The 20,398-nt window shown below is 41.3% G+C and overlaps 1 protein-coding gene across 1 annotated transcript in view; it reads left to right on the forward strand.

Annotated features, from left to right (window-relative positions):
- jade2 (jade family PHD finger 2) overlaps nucleotides 1-20,398 on the forward strand; it is a 162,369-nt gene that overhangs the window by 40,176 nt on the left and 101,795 nt on the right. The window contains exon 4 of the mRNA XM_062405859.1: nucleotides 7,929-8,086. Coding sequence (XP_062261843.1) covers nucleotides 7,929-8,086 — 158 coding nt within the window. The remainder of the gene's footprint in view (nucleotides 1-7,928; nucleotides 8,087-20,398) is intronic.

Here is a 20,398-nt window from a genome sequence, read left to right on the forward strand (position 1 = left end):
CACACACACACAAACACACACACTCTCCTTCCTGAGTCCTGTGGACCTTCCAAGCAGCCAATCATTAGAGCCCGTCCCTGTTCTCTGATGTGGCTGCTAAAATTAGCCTCCGCTCTCTGAGAGTCGACATCTGCCATGACGCACTGTGGAGAGCCAGGTAGCCATGATGCCTGGAGGGGGAGGAAACTCTAATTCCTCTCACTTCTTTCTTTTTCTCCTCTCCTCTCCTCCTCTCTCGTCTTTAACTCAGAGTTTCTTTTCTCCTCTTATCTCTAATGCAGGTCTGTGTAGATGTGCTCTTTATTACCATTCTTTTCAGTCGGTTATTTCAAAATATTAAATCTATATTTCTTAAATCCACTTGAGTGGATGTCTGAGGTCTTAACAGTTCACAAAGCAGAGGCATGTTGTCGTCCTCTTCCTATAAATGTATTTCAATGTAATAATCCCACTCAATTATATGACAATAAACTATGTTGTGTATTTTATATGTGATGAAATGTTCATATATTTGGTCAGTTCTCTCTGTTATATGTTGAATATTGTTATGTCTATTACATTTTCTTGCTCAGGGACTGAAGATGAAAATTAGCTATAAGCAAACTCTGGCTTTCGTGGTACTTGGCACCTTTTCAGGCATTTTCTGCTCTGGTCTTGTTTTTTAAACATTTGTTGTAGGTCCTCTCTGAGAAAACAACATGACATCATGCATGGATTCCGTTCTGTATTTCATCACTTAGATGCTTTAATTATTCAGGGTCCTTGCTGTCTACAGGACATGCTTCATGGGAAGATGTTTACTGACTTTGAATGGCGTCAATGACAATGTTTACACAGACTCCAATATTATAAAATAACCAGATTAATACAATACTCAGAATAAGACACTGACATGTAAACAGCATGTTAAGGTCATTCTTGGAGTAAGCAGTATTCGATTCAGACATGTGGAGTTACTCTGACATCAGTCTCATTATATAGACATGTATATGTCTTAACTGCATTATAACCTCCTATTTCTGCAGAATGCTGCGACACTATCATGGAGTCACTTGACGTCATAATCAGACTATGCTCTGTAACATGATTACTAAAAATTTAATATCATCATAATCTAAATCACTTCCTATTCAGAAAAAAGGTCAATAGATGAATTACTGGTGTCCATCTTTGACAGATGTGCAGTGGGACAGCTGTTTTGCTCAGGTCCGGTTCTACCAGACCATGTTGAGGATGGAGATTAACCAGCATCCAAAGAAAAAACAGACTCATCTTTCCATCCCTGCTCTGACAGTCGTCTATTTCTGACTGATGTCTTTTCAGTGGAAAGCTTGCAGCATCACCATGACAACCAGACACCAGCCACTATATAAGAATATCTTCACCTTTCCTTTACACGTTAATCCCTATTGGATACAAATTATGCAACTGTCGTCATGAGTGACCTTTTGGCAATCAACACAAAACTATGATAATGTTTGGCTTTGTGCTGCTTGATTTAGTTGGATGTTGCGCTAATGTGACTTTCTCATTGTAACTTCAGTAAATCTAGCTGAACTCACACTGCCCTTATGGGGCCTTTTGCACCTTATGGGGGGGGGGGCGGCTGATAAATATCGCATCCGTAATCACATCATAGGCGGCCGTGCCAGAATTTCACAGTCTAATAATAACAGTGGCATGAGAAGGGAAAGAGAAGCTTTCTCGCTCTCCCTCTCTTTTTTTATTCATCAGCGCGCTCATCCTTTTCAAAGTCGTCCATGAACAAGGCTGATTGTTTTTTTAAGATAAACAGCAAAGAGTCAAACAAAGGTGTGTGTGTGTCAGGTCAGCTGGCCTTCAAAAAGCTCCCGAAGCACTTTGTCACTGTGTGTCAAGGAAACTGGCTCAGCAGCATCATAATAACAAGGTCTGTTATGTGGGCGGGAGGCTGCGCATGCACCTGTGTGAGTGTGTGCAAGTATATGCTTGTGTGTTTGTGTCCCCTGTGAGTGTACATTTAGTTGTGTTATTTCTCTTTTTCTGTATTCTAACCTGTGTTTTCTAAATCCGATTCCTTGTGAAAATGCAGCTTTCGGGCACGTGCATGTGGGGGTGTGTGGTTGGTTGGTTGGCTGGTTCCTGGTTTGCGATGTCCACTTCAATCCTCAGTGGTTTCTGTTCTCTTCTGCTCAGACAGTACATAATATATAACTGCTCCATGGATGGTCAGATACTCTTCAGTCTCTGACACTACACAAACAAGGTTGTAACTTAATGATCACAGGCTCCGATGCTTTATTTGTGACTCATTTGGCTGTAAAAGTGCAATTACTGTAGAATTTATACAAGGTGTAGTGGTGGATGTTTTCAGAAATGTCACTTGACCTTTTTATAATATATACAGCCGCAGGAGTAGTAGTTACAGTTGTATTCTCATTATAGACAAAGTATTTGTGGCTGGATGAGTAGTGCTGCTCTTGGCTCAAGCAGCAGCGGTTGCAAAACAAACAACGGAAACACTATAGGTCAAATAGAATAAGTAGTTGGGTGGAGACAGAGCAAATGTATTAGTTAGCAATATTAAACTAGAATTTTTAAACTTTCATGAAGCTGTTATATTTGGTGTATTTATCCAGTGGCGTTTGGAGTTGGGTTGGAGAAAAGCGTTGCTCTCCCAAATGCATTTGATTTTCAATTTACTAAAGGTGCTTTCACAACTACCTTGTTTGGTCCAGAACCTGAGTTTAGCCTGGCACAAAACAAAAGCTGTGAACATTTCCTCTGACCATGGTCCAGAACAATCGACCCAACTTTGCATTCGCATACAATTTTATGAAATGAACCAGTTGATTCATATGATTCACCAGTTGAAGAACTTCTACCTGCAGAATCGACAGCACATTGACATCAGAAACACACTCATCTCCGCATGTCCTACAAAACCTATTAAACCAACTGGATTAAATGGAAAAAATAAAACTCTTTCAGGAGTGAAAATACCCCTTATAAATATATTTGATTCACTTCCATTCAGCTTGATTCCTCATGATTCAGCCACATCAGATAAAAAGCTGCATTAACAACCTCTCAGAATGTATCCATGGGACTGACAGCAGTAGTAGCAGCTCTGGTGGTGGCACTGAGGTAGTGTTAGTGCTGCTGCTAGTGTTTCTAACAGTGTCAAAATTAGTCACACAGGACTCCTTAAATACAACGCTCTCCTTATGTATGCCTTGAGTATTAATGCCTGTCCGCCTGTCAGCCCCCTGCTAGTGCACACGTACACACACACTCACACAAACACACACACACATGCAGACTCCACAGCCCCTGCTCATGTCATCAGTCCAGATCTAGATTGGACTTAATGAGAGCTCTGCATGCATAGAGCCCATAACTCTACACAGCATACTGATCTACTGCCTGACTGGCCAGAGGAAAGTGTGTGTAAGTGTTTGTATGTCTAAGTGTGTGTGTGATTGTGCAAGAGACCCTGGTTGCGTTATTTTGACCCTGGCTGCTTGTGTGGCTCTCTACAGTGTGTTTGTAGGTGTGTGTGTGTAGGTGTGTGTTTGTAGGTGTGTCCAACTACAGTCTCCATGGAACCTCGGCTGAGCAGCTGAATCTCATCTGCTCACTTCCAGCGAAAGGTCATTGATCACTCTCCGCACTGCATTTGAAGCAAAACCCAAACTGATGACGGAACACAAAACTAACCTTGAGCGATTGAAATGCAAATGAGCGCCACATTTATAGCATTTGGGGAAATAATGCCGCTCATGATCTCCCCAGACAGAAACAAAAAATACCTTGATTGTTGCTGAATCATGAATCGGAGCGAAAGTTTTCATCGATGTTGTTGGATGATCCAGCCTTTTTTTTTCAGAAGTTACAGAGGAGCGAGCGGCAGATGCTGGCGCCGTCTCTGATCTGGGGATAATTGTGGAAGGAGTAAATTAAGCGATTGCCTTTGAGCTACCCTCGCTGCGGCGTTTTTAGGAAATAATTAGGTGTTTTCACGGCGTTGCAGCAGAAAAATAAAAGGGAACGCATAAACAAACCGATGAGCAACCGACTGAAATGGCCAAGAGCAGCAGAACACAATGGACCACGGTGGTGACATTTGAATAAATCGCGCGCTGAAGGGGATTTTCTGTCTGTCTGCTGCAAATTTACTGTGTCATTCCCTCTTTTATGGGATTCGGGCATCCACTCAATATTTCGTTTGCAAATTATGATTTATCAAAATTTGGAAAGCTGTGTGGAAACGGCAAAACTCAATCAGATGTCCTGGAAACCAAGTTATTACAGCTGATGGATGCAGAGGATCTTTCCAGCAATAAGTAAATTGTGATAAATGGAAAGAGAAATGCTTTTCTTTTGAGTAATTACTGAAAGACTTTCCTTGGCTGCTTCAGGCTCTCTCAGGCAAAATCAGCCAGAAATGACATTTGTACTGTCACACTCCCATAAATAAGTCTTCATAGGTTTTTCCTTGGAATTGCAGCCAAGTGCTTCTCTTTGTTTTTCTCTTCGCATGAAATACAAACGACATTTAGTGACTCTGCAGAAGATAACCAGGTTACTCAAATCTAATCAGCTCTTGAAGGACTCGGCGTGTGTTTTTTCAAACTCTCTGAACTCTGAGGCAAACGCATCTTATTTGTGTTATTCATACTTTATGACAAACTTGCTCTACAGTTTGGAAACGGTGACTACTCGTCGTCTGCCCTCTACGTGTCCCGACTCTCCGCCTGCATACCTGGTCCTGTCATCTTTTTTTCTTATAATGATCCTTTTCCATCTGTCTGCCTGCCATCCATCAGGGGAAAAAAAGAAGAAGAGGGAGAGCGGTGGATGATAGGGAGAGCAGGATGCAGATGAGGTAGAGAGAGAGAGAGAGAGAGAGAGATTGACAGGGAGAGAGAGAAAGTAGGCAGAACATAAAACTGCAGGAGCTTGTAATAGTGTTTCCCAGACATTAATTAGCCGCAGTCGTTCCTGTACAAACACACAGTAATAAAACTGATATACTCTCCTCTCCTCCTCTTCCTCTCCCTCTACCACCTCCTCATCTTCCTCTACATGAAGAAAAGGTGAGAAGTGAGAGAATGTAGGTTGTAGCGGAGAAGGAGAAATAAAAGATAAAGGAGGAGTGGATCACCCTCAGTCTGTGTCTGTCCTCCTCTTGTCTTCCTGAAGGGGAAGGCAAGATTCATCATGGCCTTGGCTCACTGTCTAAAGCAAATACACACTTACACAAGCTTTTTTAACATCCACTCAGGCAGTTGCACACACACAGAGAAAGCAACAAAGGCATTGGTCAAAACTTGAAGACAAATATGATCATTCACACAATGCACACACAAACACACACACACACACACACACACACACACACACACGCTTGCAGCTGTCCACAAAGGTCCATTGCATTATTTGTACTTGCTGGCAGACGGTGGAGGAAGCCCAGTAGCAGAAGCCAGGAACCTGCTTTTTATACTTGTCTTTTTCATATACTTGTCTGTATCGCTCTCTCTCTCTCTCTCTCTCTCTCTCTCTCTCTCTCTCTCTCTCTCTCTCTCTCTCTCTCTCTCTCTCTCTCTCTCTCTCTCTCTCTCTCTCTCTCTCTCTCTCTCATACCCCCAGCTTAAATTAATATCAGCTCCCTTTTCTGCTCTCCTCTCCAGTAGTCCGGTCAGAAAGATCAGATCCTCTGAGAGTCAAGACAAACATTCAGCTTATTTCTGCTTGTCTTGCTGCTTCCTCTCCATTAACCCTCCCTCCTCATCTCTCGTCATGATTCTTTTACAGAGTTGTGTTTATTTTGGGTACCAAACTGCAAAACCTTTTGAAACCATCCAAAAGCACTGAGTTCTCAGTCAAATTCTTTGTTCACTCAGTGGTTGGATCAGATATTCCCTTGATTTGACCCTGTACATTAAAATCTTATTTTGTTTAGTGGGAAGATTTTGTAGAGAAAGTTTTATGTCCATGACGTAAGATGCTCATTTGATTTTGTCGACAGCATCTGGTTTCACCGATTGTAGGTGTCAAATCTAACTTTATATATATGTTTTTGCCTTTCCTCCTTCACACCTCTGCATGTGTTCAAGGACGACTCCTTCCCCACATTTCTCTCTTATTACCAAGTTTTTTTATTTTGTATTTTTTTTTCTGCTTCAAGCTATTAGGTCACAATCAAATTAGGGGCAGGGGGTGGAAAGAGGGAAGATGGAGAGATTAATGGAGAGATGGAGGGGGAGCAAGGGAGTGGGATGGAGGAGAAGAGCTAATAAAGCAGGGATAAGGAGGCTTAGTAAGTAATGATCAAATGTAGAGGGAAGTCATACAGTTGATTTGGCTTGTGTGTGTGTGTGTGTTTTGCTTGTTTTTCTGTTTACATGTGTGTTCAGATGCACTTGACTATACAGCAAATATTGTGCGCGTGTGGCCAGTCATCACAGCTTAAATCATCTTTTGAGAGATAACACATGGTTGGGGTTAAGATTAGTATAAAGTTTAAATAAGAGTCCTCATAACTATAGAAATACAAACGACTGTGTATGAACATATGTGTGTGTTTTGTAATATTATTGTATACTCACGCAGATTGTGTCCGCATGAATAAACCCACCCCCTCGGGTCTTCAAAGAATATGAAAAATATAATCCACCTACGTAGTGTACACATCGTTTTAATGAGTCAGCAGGTGATTCTTATTTGACGCTCGCTCTCATCTCTTCCTCACATCTCTTCTTCTAGTCTTACATAAGAGGGACTAAAGAAAAGATGAACAACAGTGGATCACCTGTCACTTTGCTTCAGCTGCTCTGTGTTGGCCCCTTTGATTTTGGATTTGTACATAAAATACAAAAGATGGACAGGTAAAGTCAGCACAAGCTCTTTTAATGCAATTAATAGTATGAAATCAGTATGAAATATTGGTCTCTGCACCGTGTGTCTTTAATAGGACTTAGGAATATTGAAATAAGGCCAGGATATCGATTTGCACGTGTTTGTGATATAAAATTGTGTCTGAGTTTCAGAACGCCCAACAATGGTGAGGAAGAGGAAATAATATTAAAAAAATGCTGCAGCGCATTTGTGCCACTGAAGACACAGTGATGACAGATACAAGCACTGGTAACTGTGCAACCTAAATCAACAATGATATTTACGAAAAGGTCAGGAAATGGATCATTGTGAAACCAGGCTTTCCTTTCTAAATTTGCAGGATCTCAGTTAGCATCTGGCTACATTTTTCATCATCTTTAAACATTTAAAAAAAATCTAAAGGGTTTGCACTAAATTGTGTTTGTCTTTCCCCAATTGATGGAAGACAATCAGGATCTTAATCTTGACCATAACGGTGCCATAAAGACGTCGGGTCACAGAGATTGATTTATTGTGTCACATGCAGTGTGTGAATGAACATAGTGAAAGCTGCATCTACCAAGTTTATGCTGAATCTTGCTAGCCTGCCAAAGACAGTAAAATGTTAATGGATATGTGGGGGGAGAGAGGGAGAGCGAGGCAGAGAGCGCTGCCCACTTTTTCTTTTCTATGCCATTCAGTTTCAACTTCTACAAGTAAAGATCCCACAGTTGAGTAAGCAGCATTAATGAAAGTGATCTAAACTGCTCACAGAAACTCTCCAGGGTGAGGGGATTGTAGAATATGCAGGTTTTTGGTCATTTGGGTTTAAAGGGTATGGGTTCACCCCTCATCCCCTACAAATCACATGTTGGTCACACACACCCCAGCTCCAAATGTCCATGTTGTACATATTGATTCCTTATCTCCTTCCTTCCTTCCTTCCTTCCTCTTCATCTAAATCCCCCTTTGATGAAGAACTGGTGCTAGATTACAGTTCAGCTTGACTGTATCTTGACCATTTAACCAAACTCACTTCTTTCTCTCTCTTTCCCTTCCCCAATGTGCAGGTGTTTCGCACAGACTTCATCACGGCCATGAAGCTGCCGGACTCGGCCCAGCTCGGCCTGGATGACTTCTACGTGCTCTCAGACCCCTGGAGACAAGAGTGGGAGAAGGGAGTACAGGTCCCTGCCAACCTGGAGGCTATACCAGAGCCTGTGGTCAGGTAGGAGTCACACAACTACATGAACACACTCAGCTATCAACTTATGCAAGACCTTAATATCGAGGCACTGACCACAGATGATTCTTCCTCTGATTTCCATTTCATTTTCCAAGCCAGTGAAAGGCAGAGTCTCAATCCACATTGTTCTTGTCATTGTGCTTTTCTGCAGCCACATTGTTGTACAATCGGACAGAAGGTTGCTATTTGTTGGCTGTGGTTGTAACACACAAAGACATGAGGTCGTCTCCATAAACACAGAGACACTGGAGGAGATCCCACGGTCACAAGGACCTCTTGAAACGACCTTGCAAGTTAAATGGGCCGAGGTGATTTTGATAAAAGTGAGAAAAACCAGTGTGTGCTGAGATGAAAGAAGATGTAAAAAGTTTTACTTGTGATTATGCAACAAAACCTTTTTCTCTTTCTAAGTTGAACATTACATTACATGTCATTTAGCTGATGCTTTTGTCCAAAGCAACTTACATTTTTTTAGTACATTCATCATTTATGAGGGGCCATTTAGGGGTTCAGTATCTTTCCAAAGACACTTAGGCATCCAGATGGGAAAGAGTGGGATTCGAACCAGCAACCCTCTTGTTGCAGAACACCCGCTCTATTCCCTAGGCCACGCTCCCCCAACATTTAAAAATGTTGAGTTGCAGTTAAAAGTGTGGAAACCATTTTCATAAATAAACAACGGTTTATTTGGGCTCTTTGTTTTGGCCTGTGGTGACGCTGGTGGCTGCTTTCTTTCCGAAACTATAAAAGTGACCTGCAGTAATTGAGTAACCCTGAAGCCACTGCTACTGCACAAAGCGTTGTTCACCTGTTTATTCAAAGTTTGGTAAAGCTCGACTCAATATGCAGAACCCTGAACTGGAGACTCGCTGCATTGAACACGCTGTTGTTCACTTGTTTTCATGAGCCCCAGTCACCACTGGTACAGAGCACTGAACACTTTTTGTGTAATTTTCTTAATACTGAACACATAGTTTTTCCTAATCACTCTGATGCTGCACTTCGTTGGACACACACACACACACACACACACACACACGGAAAATCTTTGATATACCACAGCGATCAAAACTAAACCTTAATCCAAACTGAACCTTAAAACCAAGTCTTAACCCAAACTTCGCTTTGAAGAGGCTTGGACACACACACACACACACACACACACACACACACACACACACACGCACACACACAATCAAGCTGGTAGGCAGATGTGTGCAGGCATACACTTTGACCCACTTACATTTTCTCTCATACTGTAGATTAGTTGGTGTAGCTTTCTCTGTGCATGTTGTAGTGTCTCTCTGTCTCTGCAGCTGCTTGACATACCAGTGCAGATACTTTGGAGTTGTAGGAACTATGGACTGCCCAGACTACCTGGTAATGGCTGTTAGAGGCATGAAGCCACATTGATTCTTTTTTCTTCCCTCCTTTGAGTTAAAGTACTATATTGGAAATGATACACTGTGTTAAAAAAACATTTTAATCAATATGATTAAAAAGTGATTAACATACAATAAACCTTTTCCAACTAATTCATGAGGAAACCAGAGTGTCTGAAATTAATCTTTGACTTCGGAATAAGTTTGCATAATTAATTTCACTTGAAAAGAGAAATGGAATTTTTACAATAGAAAAACAAAAAAATGAAAAATGTCCTCAGGGTGTTAATGAGGCAGAAGATGAAAGAAAAGCAAAAAAAGAAATTGGGGTCATTCATATGGTTTTGAAAGGATAAATGTGTCGCTCCCTCTGTTCATATTGTTTATAGATATTTTTCCCAATAGACAGTTGTGACGTGTGTACACACACAAACACTAGTTAAGAGAATTACCAGTCTGAAGGCAGAGAGATGAATGAGCAGATTAGGCGAGGAAGAGAAAATGGCACAGATAAGCTGGGATAAATGGATGAAAGGGGTAATCTACCATCTCATACGTGACAGAATGATGAAGCGATATACAGTGATGTTGAAATGGAGTGATGATGGATAGAGAGGAGAAGAGGGTTAATGTAAGTGTGAAGGAGCTGATGGTTTCTGTCAGAGACTCTGACATGGGTTTGTTCGTCTTTTCCCTGTCTGTCATCTCGATGCCGCTCTTTTTCTTTCGCTGCCTCTTCCTCTTCTTCTCCTCGTCCTGCCTTCTGATACGTTCAGGCTGAAATCACCAGCGATGTTGGCTCCTCCTCGTTTTTTACCTATACGAGCTTCTGTGGTTTAATAAATCCATCCATCCATCCAACTGTCCATCCATCCACCCACTGTCTGTATTGGAAAGTTGGAGAAGGTGCGACAATATGAAATCAAAGCAAACTGGAAATCTGTGAAGACTTTAACCTGCCTCTGTCAAAGGCAACAACACTTTTTCACTCAAAGCTTCATATCTTTAAAGTATGCCAAACCTAAGCTAAAAGGTTTTGCAAGTCAACAAACCTTAACAATTGATAAAGGTACTGAAATTGTGTTCTAAATAAAGTTTTTAAAGGGTTGAAGCCATTTTTTTATTAATTATTATTATTATTATTTTTATTTTTCCCTTTATCTCTTAACTATTTCCATCCTCATCCATCACTGTTTTATACAGAGACATTTTTTTCTCCCTCTCTCTTCGACGTCTTCATCTCTACATCTCTCCCCCTCCTTGCTTTCCCTCCTGCCCCTCCCACCTTTCCCTCCTCCTTTCTGTCTCGTCAGGCCAGAGGCGCAGAAACATTTTTTTTTTTTCTATGAATAATGACATCATCTCCAAAAATTGTTGGAGAGGAAAAATGGCTGCGGGCCCCGTCTGGCTTTGACAACACTCCTCTTCCTCACTCGCCTCTCTCCTTGGACCATATTTGGCTGCTGCTGCGTGCTTCTTTTTTTTTTGGTAAAGCTGTTGAGGCGGGTGGCGAAGAGGTCGTCACGGTTTGATATTCCTTTCTTTTGCAACTTCCCTCACTAAAACACGCAAGAGGGGAAATATAGTCTTGTCTCCCTGTCTTATATTTCCTTTGTTTTTGTCCTTTACTTTCCCTCCTCTTTTCCTACCCCCCACCAAGCACTTGTTTCATTAGGTCTCTACATCCTACCTTTCCGTCCCCTGTCTTATAATTTCTCTCTTTCCCTTTTTGACTTTCCTCTTGCTTGTCCTCTCGTCTGGCCCTCCCTCCCTCCTCCCCTCTGCCTTTTTCATTTTATGACTTTCTTTCTGCTCTGCTCCTTTCTCTCTCTTTCTCTCTCCATCTCTCTCCCTCTTCCTCTCCACGGTTTTGTTCGGGGCCGAGTGGAAGTAATTAGCCGTTGCGTAACACTGGCTATGTGCAGACAGTGAATGGGGCTTTGGCAGCGGCTCGACAGCCTCAGTCCCCTGTGACAACGCCGAGCCAGAGAGGGAAATAATTACACATACACATGAGAAGATCTCTGCCTTTTCACAAAATAAAAGAAAGGAGATAGTGCTTGTTTTATTTATTGCTTTATTTCCTTCTCCTCGGACCGGTGGCCGAGTCGGTGAGTGTAGAGTCGATGTTTGTGGTTTGGCTGAACACGTAGGCTCTCTTTTTAAATGGCGTGTAATGCTGCGGCCACAGGGAGAGTCACATGGAGAGACTCCTCATCCATGTGGTTCATGTTCTGTTGGACAAAAAGATTGATTGTGCAGATTTTACAAGCAGTGCTGTTTTGGAACATCGCTCAACTGCTTGGTCGACCTACAAGTCAACAACAGACTTGAAATATTTAAAGTTATTGATTTGAGAGCAATCACTACATTTCTGTAAAGTAGAGCCGGACTCAAAAAGTATTTCGGGGCTGTAGCAAATAACGACATTGGCGAGAAAAAAAAAGACCAATACCGATAAATTGGCCGGTAAACATGTTTTAAAGAAAAAATTATATGTATTGAAATGGCTCATATCGGCTGAATTCCATCGGTCAGTAAAGTCATGTCCCCAGTCATACTTCCTTCAGCTGTCATCAGATGCAAAACTTAGGTCAGGCAGACTTGGATGATATGTAAAACCTACAGTCAACAAGTTTCAAGCCTTGTCCAAGGAGGGATGTAAACACTGACAGTGGATTAACATGGCTGTTAAAGCAACTACTGCAATTTAAGACAAACTGGTTTAGTTTAATTCTGCCATAAAAAATCTGCACATATTACACTACACAAAGAGGAAAACTAAAAGACACACATTGATTGTATTGACCTGCCGAGTAAACACAGACAATTCACATAGTATAGAATTTGTTTCTTAAAACCTTCAAACTGCTCATGGTTCTTATGGCAGCAATTATTTGGCTCCTTATTTTTCTGCCACCTGCGGATTTGTAAAGTTTTGTACCAATACTCAGAGCATGTTTACATAGAAAATATAACAACTCCATCAAACTTACACTGACAGACAGGGGAAGTCAAATTTGAGGTCCATTTTGACTATTAGTCTGCATGTGTTGTTACAAGCTGACAGCTGCCAAATACTGAACAGTATTACAACACACAGATTTCAGTTAAGTGCTGCTGGAAAAAATAGTAAGATGTTCATTTTGGAGTTTAAAGACTTTATGTGCTCAGCAGGTTCAGACTGAATTAGAAATTATAATTGTCCTGGACGTTCCCCAGTAAAACTGATTGAGTTGAAATGAGGATTTCAGAGATGCACACATGCCAAGCTTTGCATTCAGGTGAAGCCACAGCAGGAAGTGCCAGTCAACACAATTTGAATGGATTCCTACAGAAGAAAATGCAATATGTAAAACCATGGGTTGTTACTGATTAAACAGGCAGTTTCTGTTTATATATTTACAAATGCAACATTCATCAAACACGCTCACATCTTTGAGAGGACCCTCCCCAGCCCGATACCCAAACCTCATCCATCACAACTAAATGCCTAGATCCAACTGTTACCTTTACATGAATTTAAAGCTGGGCGACTTAACCCATGTTGTTAAATTCCACCTCACGTTGCATAAGTTAATCAGTAAATCGTCTGAAAGGCAAAGCCTGGATTTCTGTGCTGAAACTGCGATGGATTGAAGAGAGTACCAGGTCAGTAAGACGGATAAAGAGAGGAGACCGATATCTGCAGAGATGGACAGCAGTTTAAATGTCATGTATTGCAAAGCTTCAGTGATATTTAAAATCTGGAAACTGTACCTTGACATTTTCATTTATTGCTGGTTATGATTTCTCATCCAAGGCTCTTGTTCATATATTTCAGTAGAATAATGTTTTTTTCTATTTGCAAGTTTGCTTTAAATAGCTGTTTGGAATTTTTTAACACTATCAAAAGCAATTATGGAACAGAGAAATCATTAGTGTGTTGGGTTTCAGTGAGGAATGCCAAGAACAGAATTAGATCTCATTTCCATGATCTGTCTGGGGAAAGACTTTCTTTGACTTCTCATAGATAAATCAGGGAACTGCCATAACCCCCAAATCATTCCGAACAGACATTGCGATTGACACATTCTTATTGTTTAATGTCATATATCTTATTACTGACGTAAGGCACTGTAAACAAGAATGCTATTGGAAGTAGTCACTAAACTTAAAAAGGTGAAAGGACCTAGTCAAAACAGTTCAGAGTTAAAAAGTTTAAAACTAGTTGAAGTTGTAAAATCAAGCAACCAGCAGAATAACTGTGATATCAACAAAAGAAGTGCATGTAGTAGTTCAGTATTTTCAATTATAAATATGGGTGAAAACTTAAATCCCGGTCATCTCAATAATGAAAACTTCTGTCAGTGTTTCTGTTGGAAAATAACCCCTTTTGTGCCCAGTTAATAAAATAAAATTATGCAATGTAATTTCCATGTCTCCCATTATGAAATAAATCATTTTTTGCTCTTGATTACATTTTTATTCAACTCAAATATCATTATATATGCCCTGTCTGTACCTGTGGCACTGGAAATTTGGCAGATGTGGAACTTGAAGTCAGATATTTGAGTACGCCTTGTACAGTCCTTCAAAGTGAGCCACTTAAAAGAGATTTCCCATTTTCATTTTCCTACTTGGAAAAACGATCAAATTCTTGAATTCCTCTCTGTAAGAAAGATCGTTAGAAACACTCAGAATAATTTGACATTTGCTTTCCCGACTTATCTGATGAAGACAAATAGCCAGTTAAGTGCCACGACAAAAGCCCTGATGCAAGAACATCAATGACAGACATAGAACAGCGAAGGGACAAGGGGAAGAGTGGTGGTTAGATGACTAAAACGCTCCTCGGGTGTTTATCCTGCCTAACTGCAGCAATTGTGTGATTATTAAAAGTTCTTATTAACTGTATGTGCGCACAATAAGTCTAAGTGTTGGTAGCAATGCAGCCATACCAGCTTTTTGAAATTCACCCATGATGCACTCAGAGTTTTCCAAAACAGCTCTTCATCAGATAAATAGGATGAGTCAGAGCAGCATCATCTGCCTTTTTGAACACACTCACACGGACACTCAGACACACACGCACACGGACACACACACACACGCACACACGTACACACTTACTGATGACTGTTGTTCTGTGGCTCTTTAAATCAGGGAGGTGGATGGATGAACAATCTGCAGTTTGGTTTGCTTATACATGTGTATGAATGCATTGAAATTGAAACCGCTAAATGGGAGACTTCTCTGTGCATTATTATGAATTAATTAATTAATGTTTGGCTGAAGGAAACACAATTACTAGGGCACCCACAACTGCAGCTTGCATCCCTCTTGAATCTTGATTTCACATCTGAAATAGTCAAATAGAAAATGTAGTGGAGTATCCTTTCATCTCATTTTCCTTTGAGCAACGATATAAAACAAATTGATCTCCCGGAATCAAAAGCACAAGGCTCCTATTTAATACAAGGTAGATAAAAACTGTTATCTTGAGTAGCCAGACCTTCATCTTTTGTACAATTAAAATTAGAATGTTGTTGAGTAAATATAATGCACTTTGATAAACAGGGAGTGATTATGGGCACAGCGTCAGGGAGCAGAAAAAGATCTGGCTCAATGGCTAACTGTTTTCCTAGATGTTTTAATACAGTGAATGTGATTGATTGATGCAATAATATCTTTGTCGCTTTCATGCATGTACCAGACTCCGAATTTTTTTCCGGATATAGGGTCTCTGTGTGAGAACCCAAATATCCAAGGCAGCTGCTCCCAACATTTACTGGAACTTTTCCTGCCAGCCTCTTGTAAAATAAAGAAAAACAAGGAAATTGGAGAGTTTCTGGTGTTGATATGTTGTAAATGAAAACACAGTGGTTCAAGCCTCGGAATTTATGCTACCTGTCCTGCCGTTCAAGCTATTCTCAGAAAGGCAAAACAAGAAAATTGGGTCCTGACATTTTGTGGGGTGCATGTCTTAAAACTCCTTTACTGACTCACAGACTGCATCAGTACAAATTATGACTTCAATGGCAGAAAGACACTATGAACTGCCGATTAGAAAGATTGATTGGCTGTTGACCTGACGGAGAACAGCTAACTGCTTGTTACCTACAGCAAAGACTTGAATGAACCTCGACCCGCCAGTTTTTCGACAAAGCCAAATTCACTTTTGTCAACTCATCACCACATTGCTATGAAGGGTCAGTGGGTGTATTTCTGACCACAGGCTGACTTGGATGCTTTCGATGGGTTGGCAAGTGAATATAATAATTGTATTTCTTAAAGTACGGGCTTAAGAGCCAAACTGGGCCACTGCCATCTGTGTCTGGTAGGTCCCCATGACAAAACTAATTATATATTACAGGGAATAAATTGCTTTTGATCTCTTTCCTTTGGGAGAGGGTCTTTATAAACTTCCTCCCTGAGGCAGTGGGGGAACCATAATGACAAATAAAGTAATACATGCTCATATCTGGATGAGTTCACCAAGTCACTAGGTTTACCGCAAGCAATGCAGACAAGATTTCTGACTGAGCCATTCCTAGTTGATTGAGTCATTGAATGGCTATGTGATTGACCAACTTGTTGGCTGACGGGCCTAGTGACTGACTTATTGGCTGAGTGGCTGACCGATTAGCTGTCTCGTTGACTACCTCATCGATAGAACTGTTGCCTACTTGACTTGACTGTTTGCCTCCCTGGCTGATTACCCTTTTTCTCGTCTTAATGAGGTGAAAGCTCTTTGTAGTCTTTCTTGTTATCCAAGCACAGATTTTCTTCCCTGCTTGACAGGGTCAGTGGGGCTGTTGCTTGAGACATTTCGTGCTGTCTGCCTGACCTGCTGAGCAACCACAGTGACCTCTTGCCTGAGTGACTTGCTTGTCGGCTGCCTGGAAGAACAGCCTTTTCTCCAAGTGACTGAATGGATGAATGAGCAAAGGAGCAACGGGTAGTTGATTTAAAATGAGAACAAAATCATTTCCCTCTATGTGGGAGCTGTTTTAATCACATAAAGGACATCCTGCCTTGTTTGCTAACTGATTGCAATGACTTTGTGATAAAGTGACATCTGGCAGTCTCAGTTAACTTTCTTTTTGTACTACTGGCCACTATCCAACCAGTAATACACAAAGCCTGACCACATTTTTAGTAAAGCTACCTGACCAGTTTGCTTACTGGCTGTTTGGCTGACCTCACTGCAGAGACAGTGAAGTCAGGACTGGCAGGCTGACTGAGTGAGTGGTTGCCTGCCCGGTTGGCAGGCTGACTCTCTGACCACAGTGACTGAGCGTTGGCCAGAGCTGAGCCGGTTCTCTGGTTCCAGGGAATGAGTCAGGCTCAAGCTAAAACCCATTCACCCCTGGAGGCGTGTGGGCAAAGACTGCCTTCAGCAATGGAAGTGCAACCTGGGAAATTTAAACCTTTCACCTCCAAACAATAGTTTTAACCTGCTGAGTTTTGTGTATTGGAGCCTCCTGCCAAAACCTAAATGTGTTGGCACAAGTCTACTCCACATTCCCCACCCAGAGATTCACTTAGCGAGTTTTGATTTATTTAACCTTATTTAACCCAGGTACTGTTTGAAAGTGCCAATGACAAAAAACTAATTCGATGCATGTAAAGGGAAAGGTGTGTGTGTGTGTGTGTGTGTGTGTGTGTGTGTGTGTGTGTGTGTGTGTGTGTGTGTGTGTGTGTGTGTGTGTGTGTGTGTGTGTGTGTGTGTGTGTGTGTGTGTGTGTGTGTGTGTGTGTGTGTGTGTGTGTGTGTGTGTGTGTGTGTGTGTGTTTGTGCGAAAGCAATTCTCAGCTCACAACCCAGCATGTGTGGCTGTTGGTGTTTACTGCAGGCTGTCCCTCAGGCTCAGTGTGGGATGGTTTTGAATGTATGCACTCTTGTGTGTGCTTGTGTTACTGTTCCCCACATGGATGTCATGTGAGTAAACCCAAGAGAGGGAGTCTAGACGTGTGTGTGGGTTTATGCTCCCGCATTCATGGATGCGCTGTAATGTGTGCATGTTTCTGTGTGTGTGATACATGGGAATTTTCCCTCTGGTATTTTCCTCTTAACACTTGTACTTGTCACCTGGGGATATCACCCAACTCTTGCTCTGCGACATTCTCTTTTTTATTTTTCATTTACACACTCCTCATCTACATATCCAGCTGCAGTAGGTCCTCTGTGGTATGGCACATCAAAGCACGTTGCCTTCTGTACTGTGGGCTCGGCAACATCTGGACCACGGCCTCCGCCATTTACCAATCTACCATCTGCCAGTTACACTTGAGTTGTGTCTATGGGTGTATACGAATCAGATGGAAAGAGGGTGAGTCAGAGCGCACACAACTTCGACTGGTCCCCTTTGTTTGTTTGTGTGAACGCTCAATTTGACCAAAGCGTGGTTTTTCCTCCTGCGTAAGATTGCCGCGGAGCCTATGCCTTTGTGATCATTACAACTTGTGCGCTGCTGTGTCTCTGTTACTTTCCGCCCAGATAAACGCTAGCTGGCGGTGTTGCTTCTATGCTACTTTGCTAATGCTTTAATTTGAGTGGCTCATGTTTGAGTGAGAGATGTTGAAATGTCGAAAAACTGGAACTTTATCCTGTGAGGATGACTGAGACTATTTGACCATAAAACCTGTTGAGGATGAGTTTTCTATTTGTATCTACATTCAATGGTAGCAGTTTATATGTTCAGCTGACAATGACTCTTCCTTTGGGTCCCCTCTTCCTTTTCTTCTCCTAAGAAGCTTTCAGACATGCACTGAACTCCTCAGCTCCTCTGTATTTTCTCCGGAGGAGGTGCATGAGTGAACGTAAATGTCCCAGTGAGACGCTCTGCGGTTTCGGTTGACTTTGTCCACCTGGCCTCCAAGTATAAAGTTTGCAGAAATCCAGGTGAATAGGGGGGGTTCTAACACGCGATAGAAATAAAAATAAAAATAAATGTCTCCTCGTTGAAAGCTGTACACATAGAAAACACCACTGAAGATGTCAAGAGAGTTTGTGGTGATAGGAGTTGTACCGTACGTCACTTACTGTCTGTCTGCTGCGCCCGGCTGCTCCACCTCTCACCTCAATAATGCAGAGGATTTGCTGCTGTTGTGAATGCGTCTGTGCAGAAAACCTCCCGCTGTGTGAGAGGCATCAGGATTGATAGGGTTTACATGAGTGGATCCTCTCGTTGCTGCACCAGGTTCTTATATCTGTGTCCCTTTTTAACCCCACCTCCCTCTCTTGTCACTTCGTCCCCCAGCCTGGTTGCCAAGGTGAGGTCATTGACTTTAACGGTCACATCAGGGAGGCTGGCGTACCCTGGCCTGCCACTTAAATCTAACCACCTCCAGGAGAGTAAACACTGTTTACTGCTCCTTTGTCTCCGAGCAGAGCCCTGAGGCCCAGTCCTCATATAAAATCTCCTCCCTGGATTTGGATGGATGGATGGATTCTAAAAAGGTAGATAAGCTGACAGATGAATAGATGGTTGACAGACCCATAAGACATTTTCTGTTAGTTTTGAGGAACAACACAAAAGTATATCTGATGATGTGACTTCCTTGTTATTAATCTAAATATCAAGTACTTTACAAGGGAAAGTGAACTCTGCAGAGACGAACAGTGATCTGATGTCAGTTTTGACAGCGGAAAACAAAGATTGAAAGAAGGTTTGTACTTTTCTGGAAAATGTTTTTCCAATGCATTCGTGGTTTCCTGCAGTTTTTTGCCTCCAGACAAATGTGAAAGACAAACCAAAATATTGTAGATTGTTACATAATAAGCAGCTCATCTTTTGATTGGGCACAATGCTGGAAAAAGAGAAGCACGAGCTTCCTCAGAATCGTAACTTGGTAACTTGGTAAACAGACAAATCAGCAGCTTTTGAATTTTGGCTTGGAAGAAGTTTTCCTTAATTCTGTTTGGTTAAAGGGGACCAGATGTGATAAAAGTAACTCTGCTGCATGGAACATCCACTTTTCATCATCAAAAGGTCATTTTTCAAATAAAGTTCTCTTTTGGCAGCAGTGGAGAAAATGTTGTTTGTAAAAACAAGTTATTTACCTTCCTGAAAATCATCCAAACAATGGTCAACCACCACAGTTTAACCAGAATACTCCTCATGCATCCTGTGTCATCAAAACCACAATGACTCAATTAAATGGCCCAGTAAGACTGAGAGTTGGTCAGTCATCTAATATCAGCTAAATCAAGCAGATACAACAGCATTTTAGAAAACATTCATATCTACTATCCTTACTGAAGTCTTTAGAGTTGAGTAAAGTTAGGGCTCAAACTACCTCAACTTGAACGCACACTGCCACCAATTCCTGAACTTCTTGGAACTGCTTATCCTCTGGTTTACACCAAAAGTAATAAACAAACGTGAGGGGACATTGCAGTAATGATACAGTAAGTTTTAACATAAAACATGATAACATGTTCGAGACGTTTGGAGAGAAGGAATATTTGAGCCAGATATATATCAGGGTTACCGTCAGGGTTTAATTTTCCTGATGTTTGCCGATATGAAAAGCTTTGACTTTAGAGAATAAACACAGGAAGCAAAATTTACATTTTTTTTTGGTTGTATTTATGTTCTCTTTTTAAATTATCTAAAGTTATGATAGTGTTTCTTTGACATCAGGGTTTGTTAACGGCATCTTATGAACTTTTCTTTTAAATATATATATATTGACATCTCAACTATTAAATTCCTTATATCTGTATCAGAAACAATTACTTGTATCTACAAAAATTGCACCAATGCAGAAGTTAATACAAGATGTCATACTGTTCATCTCTCTGCAGAGTAGCTACCTTTTTAGCCTTTATAACAGTATCACATGTTAAAGACAGTCCCTGTCTCATAATCTCTTTCCAAAGGGATACGCAGAAACACAGAGGGAGTGATGGGGATAGATCATCA

This window comes from Platichthys flesus, chromosome 15, assembly GCF_949316205.1.
Source record: "Platichthys flesus chromosome 15, fPlaFle2.1, whole genome shotgun sequence".
Taxonomy (NCBI): Eukaryota; Metazoa; Chordata; class Actinopteri; order Pleuronectiformes; family Pleuronectidae; genus Platichthys; species Platichthys flesus.